This window comes from Fulmarus glacialis, unplaced genomic scaffold (genome assembly GCF_000690835.1).
Source record: "Fulmarus glacialis isolate BGI_N327 unplaced genomic scaffold, ASM69083v1 scaffold37269, whole genome shotgun sequence".
NCBI lineage: Eukaryota > Metazoa > Chordata > Aves > Procellariiformes > Procellariidae > Fulmarus > Fulmarus glacialis.
In genome coordinates, this window is record NW_009233245.1 from 16,167 (window position 1) to 28,023 (window position 11,857).

At 37.0% G+C, this 11,857-nt stretch overlaps 1 protein-coding gene across 1 annotated transcript in view; it reads right to left on the reverse strand.

Moving 5' to 3' along the window:
• LOC104082228 (guanylate cyclase soluble subunit beta-1) overlaps positions 1–1,412 on the reverse strand; it is a gene marked incomplete at its 3' end in the record, with an annotated part of 16,746 nt that extends 15,334 nt beyond the window's left edge. The window contains exons 1-2 of the mRNA XM_009585259.1: positions 1,318–1,412; positions 176–294 (exon numbers count right to left, since the gene is read on the reverse strand). Coding sequence (XP_009583554.1) covers positions 176–268 — 93 coding nt within the window. The remainder of the gene's footprint in view (positions 1–175; positions 295–1,317) is intronic.
• Between the last annotated feature and the right edge of the window lie 10,445 nt (positions 1,413–11,857).

An 11,857-nucleotide genomic window follows, 5' to 3' on the forward strand; every position in this document is an offset into this window, starting at 1 on the left:
GAGCAGTGGAAAGCTCTATAGAATACAAATACCAAGGAAGAAAGTTTTCAGACACCTCTCCACAAATAACCGGAAGATTATACAGTACAACCTATATCTCCAAATCTCAATCTAATCTGTTGACTAGACCATACTTCTGTCTGGCATCTGAAATAATTTGGCACAAAATTCTTACCTGCAAAAACTCTCTGACATTTGAGCCCAGGACACGTAGAATTGTATCATAACCAGATTCTTGACAAAACACAAAAAACATCTTCCCAAACATTTGAAGAATTTCCCCAGCATTTAGATCTAGTTAAAACAGGAAAATACGATTCAGTCCAAACACTGCATTTCATGCACTTTGCTTGCTACTTTAGCCTCGTATTCATAAATAAGAAAGACAGTACCTAAACTCTACTCAGAACCAGTAGTTCAAGAATATGAGAAAAACAAGATTCAGGGTTCACATGGCAAATAATGAGTATTCAATACAATATTTCATTAGAATTTACCAATTATCATTACGACTTTGCCACATTGTGCATTTCATGCATGTATCGCATTTTAGATTTTGATACAGATAAGAAATCACTACTTGAAAATAAAGGAACTCAGTTGTTAATTGTGCTCGTCTCAGGGGAGTTACTTCTGGTTTACAATAGCATGAAACCACATCAGCCGCTCCAATTCAACATAACTACCATAGTCTTATGGATTCTTGGCTAATTACTGATTCAGAACAAATTCATACCACACTTGGGTCTGCAGATAAAATAATGCTGATGGGCATAATTCTACCTTTTAAATTCCAGACCAGAGCTGCAATGACTGAAAATGAATGTGACCCAAATCAATGGCAGATATGAAATGAGATGTGCCCATGCCACAAACATTTCTGTAACTCAGCATGTTTCTTCAACAGAGAGATCAAGGATTCATTCATGGTCCGCTCTTGCAGCAGTGGTTGAAATCTGGGTGTATTGGCAAGGTAGTTACAGCGGTAATATTGTTACTTCATGGCTGCTTGTAATACTGACCATGCTCTGTGGATGAGGCATATTACTGCAGTTTAAGGTGTATCTATGACTTGGAATACTTCAGAAGTAATAAAAATCACTTCAAGTAATAAAAGGAATAAAAATATCTTTGATAAATTTAAAAAAAAAATCCTTTCTTCAGAGATTTTTTAAAAATTCTCTCTTTGACCAATTTTCACTTCCTCTGTGCTAAATCCTGTTTCTCTCTGCTACATGGATTTCTTTTTTTGGGGGGGCAGGGGGGGAAGCATCTTTTATGTCATGAATGGGCAAAGAAGATATCCGTATTACTTACTAAGGACCTTGCTTGCAGCTGCAACCAGATCATAGGTTTTGGAATCATCATAAATTATTCTGACAAGAAACTGTCCTTCTTCATCCAGCTGTGCCTCCTTCCTAAAAAGAAAATAGAACAAAATCTTTTTGGTTGAGGGAGAAGCACCATATCAATAAATCAATTATATATTGTTTGGTATTAATCTTTTAAATAAAGTAAGTTTGTAGGTTCTACCTTTAAGAAGTTACTTAAGAGAAATTAGAAATAAATCTGTTCCATATCTCAGAGTCATTAAGGTACAATAGAAATATTTCAGACCATGAGTGTTCTGAAAATAATAATTAGCTGTGAGAAAATAAACACAATTTTTCAGTACAAGAGCCTCACAAAGAAGTTACTGAACTAATAAAGACAGAATTTGCTTTTTAAAATAAGGGAATATCCAATAATCCAGCCCAAGATGGGTTCTTTAAACACTTTATAAGCAAGTGTTTTCATTCCTTCCAATTTTGATTAAACTTTATTTGCAAAAGGAATGGGATGTTTTTAACAACCATTTGCACGTATCTTCAAAGAGGAATCTAAAATCCAAATGTAGATATCTAATCAAATACCTTTTTTTCAGAATTCTGCACATGCCCAGTAGATAGAAATAAAAAAAGAGATGCTAGGATTTTGTAAGGCCTTGTTCTCACATTGCACATCAGTTCTTCATGAGTAAAGAGTCACCACTCAGCTAACGCACAATAAAAATACACATTTCTTCACTAAAGGAAACAATTCTCAACCCCAGGTTTAAGACAAGACTCGTGCGTATATCATGTGCACACTTACTACTGCTGCTAAGTAAAAAACCAAAACAAAATGACTTCTTTGTTTTTCAGGATCATTTATTATTCTCTTCAGCTTTAACATTGATTCAGCAGCTTGTCCAAAAGGCAGCACAACTCCGTAGGCTACTTTTTTTTCCTGAGGAAAACGAGTTGATATCTCTAGGCCTGTTGTGCCTCCCAAGCCTTGCATTGGACACAAGTGAGTTGCTAGGGATGGCCCACAAGTGTCTTCCTCCCTATTTTACCCCATGTGCTTAACACAGGAGCCAGGCCACTGGTGCTGCAGTGGTGGCTGAGTCCCAGCTCCTCTGGAGGAGGACAAGGAGCACCTTCATGGGCAGACAGACCCCAGGGCCCTGAAAGGCCAGCTGCCCCATGTGGCTGGCCCTGCTGTGCATGGCATGTCCTAGAGCATGCCAATGGATATGGCCGTGACTCTGCCCTGTTGCAAGTGCAAGTCACATTCTGTATTTGCTCCTCATTCCCTGGCACATTGTCCTTCAGCAGAGAGAGGAGGACGTGCAGGGGGCACACTGTGGTCTCCGATGAAGCCATGTGCTGTTTGTTGAAGTCCTCACCTGGCAAAGGGGCACAGCCTCCTTTCTCAGTATATTTTTTATAATAGCTGTTCACCTTCTGTGATTTCACCTACAACGACTCTCCATTGAGACAATAGGCTTTGCAGAAATAGTGACAGAAGAGGAGACATTTGTAGGTACTCATGCTCTAATTTATGTGCTTAGAATGTATTTTGGCTCACCAAAACTAGTATGATCATGGCATCGACAGCATCTTTGCAGGTGGAGGGTCACAGCTACCTCATTAAAAAGAAAAGATCCCCTTTCATCTAAATGCAGATCTATGCTGCAGAACACTTCAGAAAGACAAAATAAAGGCAAAGAGGTAGGAAAGCCTAGAAGAGAATGACTGAATCACACCTTCTTATGTCACACCAAAAAAAAGTTAGTACAGGGAGTTGTTCTTCAGAAAAAGGCTTAGAATTAGAAAAAATATCAAAAAGGCAGATGATGAAGTAGTTTTTTATAAAAAACTAAGCATATGTCACGCAAATCAAGACATTCATCAACTCAGGACTCGAATAATTATTTTTCTAACACACAAATGAAAGAGAAACATGAGCAAAAAACTATTTACTAGTACCATGGTAATGAAGGGCTTTTACCAGACTAGGACATAAATGCTCCTTGAGATAAGGCTGAAACATACAGTTTAAGACCCAATATTTCTAACTGTTCTAAATTTCTAATCGTCATCAGAGGAATTACAAACCTATAAAAAGTAGATTCTAAACCTACTATGTAAAATCCTACACCCTCTTTTACATCAAAATCTTTGTCTCCATCATCATAACATGAACAACCATCAATCAAAAAAGTCTTTGGCTGAAACTTAGATTCCAATTTTCTAGAGCTGGCATAATTTATTTAAAAAATAAAATAATACAAAATAATAATGCCTGCAGAACAATTCAAGTATTTACAGTCATAGTGGATTTACCCAGCCATACAAACAGAAACATTTTCTGTGTTATTCAAAGGGGAGAGAGGTCTGGGAATTAAGTACTCTTGTTCATCTTAAAACTGCTAGATGGTAAATGGTACTGCTGATAAGGCCTGATTCCAATCTCATATGGTAGTACTCTATTGACCTAAATGAAATTACTTGTCATTTAACCCTCCAATTAGTAATCATCAGTCTTTGATAAACTGTTCACTTATCAATGGAAGTCTGCAACCCATTATTTTCTTTTTCCTCTTCATCTTCCTTTAACCTTGCTCATCACATTCTTACTGCTTACATCAAAAATTATACTACATTGTTTTTATATTTCAAAAATATATCTACCTTTTTTTATTAATTAATGAAGTCTTGTTACTGCTACTTGACATATACATTTTTACACTCACTCTATGAATAGGCATAATAAGCTAAAAACAAGCTAAGCAATTTTCCCAAAGTAATACAACAAGGCTACAGGAGAGGTGAGACTGAATAGACACTAACAAGCAGGACAAAACTGGCTGCAAGAGTGTTCTCAGAGATACAAAAAGATAAAGTACAGTGTCATATTTTTTAAATAATCAATGACAATAATTTATTCATTACTTGAGGAAACAGTATATTTATAAAGAAGCAAGCAGAAATGGTATGTGTACACGCAGTCCCCTAAAAAACTCTTATTTTCATACTCCAAAATAGTACTTCTGGTGCTTCTCCCCAGCCATTCTCTGAAAACTTCAGATCAGCCTGCAGGATATCAAGTCTCACTGATTCCTGAAAAGAGCTGCCATGCCACATACTCCTTCTTTTCTTAAAAGGAGAGCTGGAGTTATTAGTGGGAAACGTTGTCTTGAAGCACATGAGGTCAGTCAGGGACAAGAAGGTAGGGTTTATATTTCCTAAGAACTGAACTGAAATTAATATGAGAAAAGAAAACCGTCTTGATTCTTTGATTCTCATAACATGACATGTAACTGGAAGTCAGATACAGTTTGGAGGGAAGTTGCAAAGGGTGAACAAATTTTCCCACATCTCTGAAACACACTGTGATTTCTTTTAGTCTCTCTGATCTCAGCCAAACCACAAAGGATAACACACACATCTGGAAAAGCAATGAACATCCTCAAAATACTGCATACTTGCAAAATCCAGTAGACACAGTTTTTGAGTGTGAGAATTTTCTCTATTAAAAATTGACCCAGTTTGATGATGCTGGTGTCTCTTCCAAAACTTCTTACATTTCTTTCCAATTACATTGACTGGAACTTTTCCTGTTTCCTTCTCTGCGTGAAGCCATGCTTCCTTTTTTCTTATTTTAATTGTCTTTAGGTTACTTTGTCAAAGTTTTTCTTCAATGCCTGCAGTTTCTCTGAGCCACCACTTTTTAAAATCACCACTGGTTATTTCAACGCCTATTCCATTTAGATTATTTCAGCTATTTTGTTTTTCTCCAGTTTTCTCTAGCAGCCATTTTCTCTGTAGCCTTAATGATCTATTTCCCATTAAAATAACTTTATTGATAAAGTTAAACAAAAAATAGTTCAATTAGCAATCACATCTGCATTCCTTGGATATAATTTTCCAGGGTGAAACTCACTGCTCTAAGGCTTCGCTCTCCTTCAGTATTAGCAGTCTCACTGGGTGTTCCAGCAGTCCAGGAAAAGGATGCAGTGCTTGTACTGCAGGCTAATACTCCAAAACAACAAAAAAAATGTTCTGCCTTTTAGTTATTTTTATTTTAAAAAGACAGAGAAATATGTATTAAAAAAAAAGTAATGCAACAAAAGCCAATCTCATTTTGGGATTTTTTTTCTAGAAAATGTGTCAAATTAAATATCTACTCCTGCAGGGGATTACACTCCTCACTCAAAACCATGTGGGCAAAAATCTCTTTGCTTGTCCTACAAATATGGCAAATCCCATGACAATCTCTGACCTAAACCTATGTCAAAGATAAATTGCCTTTTTAAAGCCTGTGCTTGAAAGTTATTATATTAAAAGTTATTAGATATTTGTTTTTCTGGGTTATTTTTCTGCTGGATGGATTTCCCTGTATGCTTCATCACCTGGTCACAGAAGTTGCTGTGCATATAGAACAATGTGTAGCCAGAGTGGCTGAGGACAGGATAGGAGGTTCAGTGAAGTCAGCTGAAGCCTTTCCGCTGCCTGCAGTGAGCTGGGTCTGCAGCTTCTGAAGCCTTTCTGCCTCATCTGACAGCAGTGAGAACTTCAAAAGTCTTTCTCTCTGAAGTATTTGATTAGCCTTAAGACTACACGTGTCGGGGAAATGCTGCTGTAAGCTTATCCAAAATGGCCAATGCAATGTGAAAACACTCCTATTTTTGCAGGGGCACTTGTCCTTCAGCAAGCCTACAAAATTGCAGGTCGTCTAATAAACTTGTGTCAGAGAGCATAGCATCACAGCTATCAGCACCAGAGAGGCTGACCATGAGGTGACCACCAGCAGTCTAGGAAACAGGACAAAGTCATTGAAATGTTCATTCAGGTGAATGGGCAATCCCTAAACTGTTTCCTCAGGGCTGCAGTTTTCTCACCTAATTACCTGACCCCTACCTGATCTATCAAACCTGCCTGCATTTACACCATAGAACTGGTTCTACAACAAGGGTGATACAAAGAAATATATGATAGTGTTGTGAAAACTGTTGTAACTAATACTAAAAGTGAGGCTGCTTTGTCAGCTTTGCAGAGCTACTGTGGTTGGCTGTCCATCGACAGTAATTCCTCCAGTGTGACATAGCTGTTTTTAACTCCATAATCTATGAGTACCACATATGAAAACAAACCTGCCTGTGTGGAACAACAAGGTATGGCTACAAACCTGAGTATGTGAACTTTAAAAGACCAGAAGGCTGCAACCGTTCTCATCTGAACAGCTTCTCCCTCCTGCCTGACAGATGATTCATGAGCTGGAATTAGAATTGCAATATAACATGGCATCCTTAGATGCAAAGAATTTACATTTGGCTGACCATAATCCATAGCTTTATGAAAAACTGTGGTATTTCCCTTGAAATGTTTTGCTGCAATCTTTATTCCCAGTTTTTTACCAGACAAAATTATGGGAGCAAATTAGCATAGCTGTAATGTTTTCTGCAGACCGTGATGTTTGATCACAAAGGCATTAACAGCAATAACATGTTGGTGGCTTTCTTAAGGGCTTGACTGGAAATGAGCCAAAAGCAACAAGGTCTGGCAAATTCCCAAGCCCTGGTTAATTCTTTAGTGAAGTAGCAGCACTACAGTAGCAAACTTTTAACTTTTCTATGGCCTTCCTTTCAAAATAACTTCTAAGTCAAATAGAACAGAATTTACAATTAATGCCTCATTTACATTTCTAGAGACAAAAGAAGGGTGTGTTTTGCTCCCCAGTAAGTTTAAGTTCAAAATTTTAAAAAAATCCAGAATTTTAATGCTCTTGCCCAAACTGACTCCTGTTGTCAGCACATGGGATCTGATACTTCATGGTTCAAAATTCACATCCTATGTTATGCCTGTCCTAACTGCTATGGCCTGGCAGGCCTTTTTATTTACTCTAGACTAATTTTGAATGATTACACAGAGCTATTCGAATTGTGGGAAACAAAGATTCCAGCCCAGGCTTTTCTAAAATGCCTTTTTTTTCCTCCAGAATGTTTATATTATCCAGGTTAATGTGAGGAAGTTTACTTGAGAAAACAGAACCTTAACCATTGCACCATGGAAAATAACACAGCCATATAGAAGGCATTTTTCATGTACAGGTTTGACCTTGAAATCAATGGAAAAATTCCTGCTGAGTAGATCAAAGCAGGATCAAGTCTTAAAGCAGCCTTTCCTCCATCAGTCATGCTAACACCCCCCAAACTGCTGTTGGTCTAGCAGCACAGAATAGCATTACAGGTGACACTACGTGTGTACAATGGGCCCTTTGAAAATCTTTCCCATTGTGAAATTAGTTTAGTATTTGAAAACACACTACTAATGTTCAAAGGTAATGTTAATAATTCACAGAGATGGATGAAATATTAAGTGTGGACAAACACTCTGACAAAAACCATTCTTAAAATCAGAACAGATCTTGCACTGCAGATTTTTAAACCACAGATTGCACACATTTTTATTTCACATAGAGGAAATATTTTCTCAGTTTTGATGTAGTAAGGATTTCTTTTTGCCATCTTTAGAGATTTTACAGACATGTCAGGTTGGTCTTACTTATATAGCCCATCCTGCACAAAGTGGATTTTAATGTAGTTTTGCAGTCAGACTGTAGCATTTAAAGGGAATTTCAATAAATCATAATCAAGAAGAAGGTTGCTGCGGTCAGAACTTTTTTATTCATGTGAAGTAGCACTTGCTAACCTGGCTCTGTAGGCAGTCATAACGCTGGAATTAAAAAAAAAAAAAAACAACTACAGAAAAAGAACCCTTCCCATTACAAAACTTTGCATGCAGTAAATACAGAGAAAATGTAATGGATACAAACAGGAAAAAAAGGTGGTACAAGACTGCATGGAACAATTACTTTGTATCCTGAAGATGCACAAGGCTTCTCTGTGATACAACATTATTATTTAGCAGCTGTTGGTGTCACTTTAACAGAACATCTACTGTCCCAAAAGCACAACTGGATCTCTTCCTATCAAAACTCCAGTCCGAAGTGCATGCCCTGGGTGTGTCAACCTGAACACACCACAACAACAGCTAGTTCCAAGACCACCTCTAGGACTTCTTCCATGATAGGTATTGTTTCTGTTGGGACTTTTGCCACCATTGTGCTTAACTATTCTTGTGTACCAAGGATGGAAAAAGTGCTCGTTAAACTGAAGAGACCAGTCAAAACAATCTTAATGACAAAATAACACTACTGCACTTAGAAACCCAGCATGGTTCTGATCTTACTGATAGGACCATGTCAAGTTTAATACTGTTCCAAGAGTAACACTGTTAAACAGAATTACATGTGTCAGAACTAAAGATGGTATCAGTGAAACCAGAATCTTCGTTTTTGCACCTCGTTTACATTAAAATGGCAAACTCACTGCTCATTATATTACTTTACAGATGGTTTGTGTTTTCAAAATGTTTCTCATCTTTTTTTCATGTATTTCACAAAGACTTTTAGCTTTGCTAAAAATTATTAAAAATATTGAACCGAGTCCAGGAAAGGAAAAAAAGCAAATAGACTTGTACATGTTGTGGATGGTCCAGAGATATTTTAAAACACCCAGCTGGGAAAAACATAAATTATATTAAGTTACAAGATTAAATAAAAATGGGAATCTGTCCAGGAAAATGACGTTCTGGGTAAAGTAAATAGGTGTATTTATAGACTTCAGAGCTCTGAGCTATTTCCCAGTTTTACAGGATATGAGAGTGTTTAATGTAGGTTTTCAAAACAAGATAATCCTAGAAGATACAGTTAACAAATGTACAAGTTCTTTGCTACTACTCCAAATACTAAAAATATTATTAAAAACATAAAGCTAGTATTATTTTGCTTCTTTTACACAAGTGGACTAAAAAGAATGGTATTTACAAAATACTCTTAAGCATTTCATTTACAAAAGTAAGTGATATGTTTATAACACCTGGTATCCTGACAGGTCTAAAAGCACTTCCCAATTCTGGGAAAACTGAAAACTACCTGAGAGATACTGCAAGAACACTCACACCATGTTTCACAACATGCCGCTGTTTCCTTTTAGCCAAGTTTTTCCCAGACGAATTAAAGAATTTGGCATCCACACAGTTTAAACTCCTGACCTCCAAGCAGGTCCTTCTGCTGTGAGGAACTGAAGGAGCAGGAAGTGTAGTGTCCTGACCCTACAAATCTTGTGAATATTAACCTCCAGACCCATGAAGAATCATCTATTCAGCGTTAGTTTTAAGAAAACTTAAAAAATACTGCTTAGAACTTTGGAATACTATGAAATAAGGACTTAGAAACATAAACAACAATAAATGTTCCTACTTAATACCACTTTCTAGATAAACACTCATTAATGTTAAGAGGTGTACGGATTAAAAAAATTAATCTATTGTCCTTTCACCACTAATGGCTTTCCAAAGTCTCTTTCCGACATCTGTTTATAAGTAATCTGTATTTTTTTCAAAATTGTTATGAGATTGAACAGAACACTCCATCTGCAGTAAACCCACATGGTGCTAAGGAGGCAGCGAAGAATCAATTTGCATGTTTTTTCACAGACCACTGCAATTAGTTACAACTGAGTCCCTAAGTATGGAATTCCAATCTAAAACTCTAGTGAATAGTCTATTTTTTCATCAGTTTGTTCATGATGAGAAGACAATTAAGAAGATAATTAACACAGTATGTTTGCAATGTTTTTGAGCATGAAAGAATCAGTAACTTTAGGTAAACTGTAAAGCAAGCATTCTTTATAATAAATTAGTTGTGGGCTGGGAAAGGGAAATACCGAGCCAGCTCACAGCAGTTCAAGAAAGCAGGAGTGATGATTCACACGGGACTGATTACCACCACTGCAATATACAGCTATACATGTCTATGTGGTAAAATCCATAACCCACTTGTTACCTACCTGGATTTTTTCTACAGTTCCTGGGAAGAGAAGTACTTAAGAAAGGAATAGGAAAGCCAGCAATTTGATGGGAGAAATCCCAAAGGCATTAATAGGATTTAAAAAAATTGAAGTCCTACGCACATCCAAACCTACACTTAGATGTTCAAAAGGAGTTTGGCACCAAGGTTCTCTTGCAAATCAGCCCTTGTTGAGAAATACCACAAATAACTGGAAGGCTTTTCACTCGCTTCAACTACACATGATAACTAACTGAAATGCCACACCTCACGTTTTGTACAGATCTTTGATTCCTATCTCCTGTTTAGTTTGCATTTTTATTGCCCAGGCTACATTGCGGTTATGTAGGCATAATATGCACACACACACACACATATATACATACACATAAATATTTATATGCATATGTATCTACATATACAAAGATGGTTTCTCCAAAAACTTCACATTCTAAGCTGATGATTATCCATCTTCTCTCCTAGCAGAAGTGACACTGTTAACACTGTAGACAGATTGGTATAGACTATGGTACTGTTTTACATGCTTTTTAAAGGATTGCCATATATATATAGAAACTACGGTCAGCTGAAAATTTAGAAAACATGACATTTTCCAGAATGATATGAAGAAATGAAACTAGTGTCTCATAAAGAGCCATAAGCAATTGATGAGGGTTTTTTTGTTGCTTTGTGAAAGCAGGAAAGATGAATTTGGGTACCACTCATAGCAACATTAATGAAATTTGCTCCAAGCCACATTTCCCTGCCTCTCCCTGAGCCTGCCAGATGCAACCTACCAGTCACACCCATGAGCCCACAGAACCTGTTCCTTTTCCTCCAGGCTACCGGTTCTTTCAGTACTGAGGCCAGATCCTACTCAGTTAATGCACAACTATTCCGTATTTTATCCCATTCATGGATATATAAAGTCAGCCTTGATTTATAGTATAGTTTTCAAATCCAGCTCTGAAGACAGAATTATTGGTTTCTAAAAAGCCTTCCTATGGAACTGATCCCTATACTATTTGCATGCACAAGCATTAATTAGCTCTCCAACAAGCTCGTGAGGCCAATTATACCATTTCCCTTTTAAATGGGCAAGACTACCACGGATCAAAAAAGTTTCATTAATTTTGGGTGCCCACCTTGAGACAGGTGGACCTGTTTTTTCAAGGTACTCCGCACTTTTTGTGCTCAAAACACAGCTTTCGTGGACTTTACATGCCACCAGCACCAGATCTGCAAGTTATCTTAATTCCAACACCTCGTAAGAGTTTACTGTTGCAACTTGTAACAACAGTCTTTCATTAGAGCTTTTGTGCGTATTTTTCCAGGTTTCTGAAAAGGCAAACTATAGTATAGTATGAATTATTATTACATCTAAACATCATAGTAAGCAACAGTAATAGGCCAAATTGATTTTTACAGGATTTGTCAACAAATACAAATTGTATTTTCCCGTATTAGTAAGCACAAAAAACCGTATTTGACAAGGTGACATTCTGAACTCAGTATATGGACACAATAAGTCAAGCTAGTGCCTTTATTCCGCAGCTACAAAAGGTTTTCTATTATCTGCTTTGTTTAAGAAGCATAAAAATGGATAGTTTTTGCTATGCCAGAAATTCCCAGGAAATAA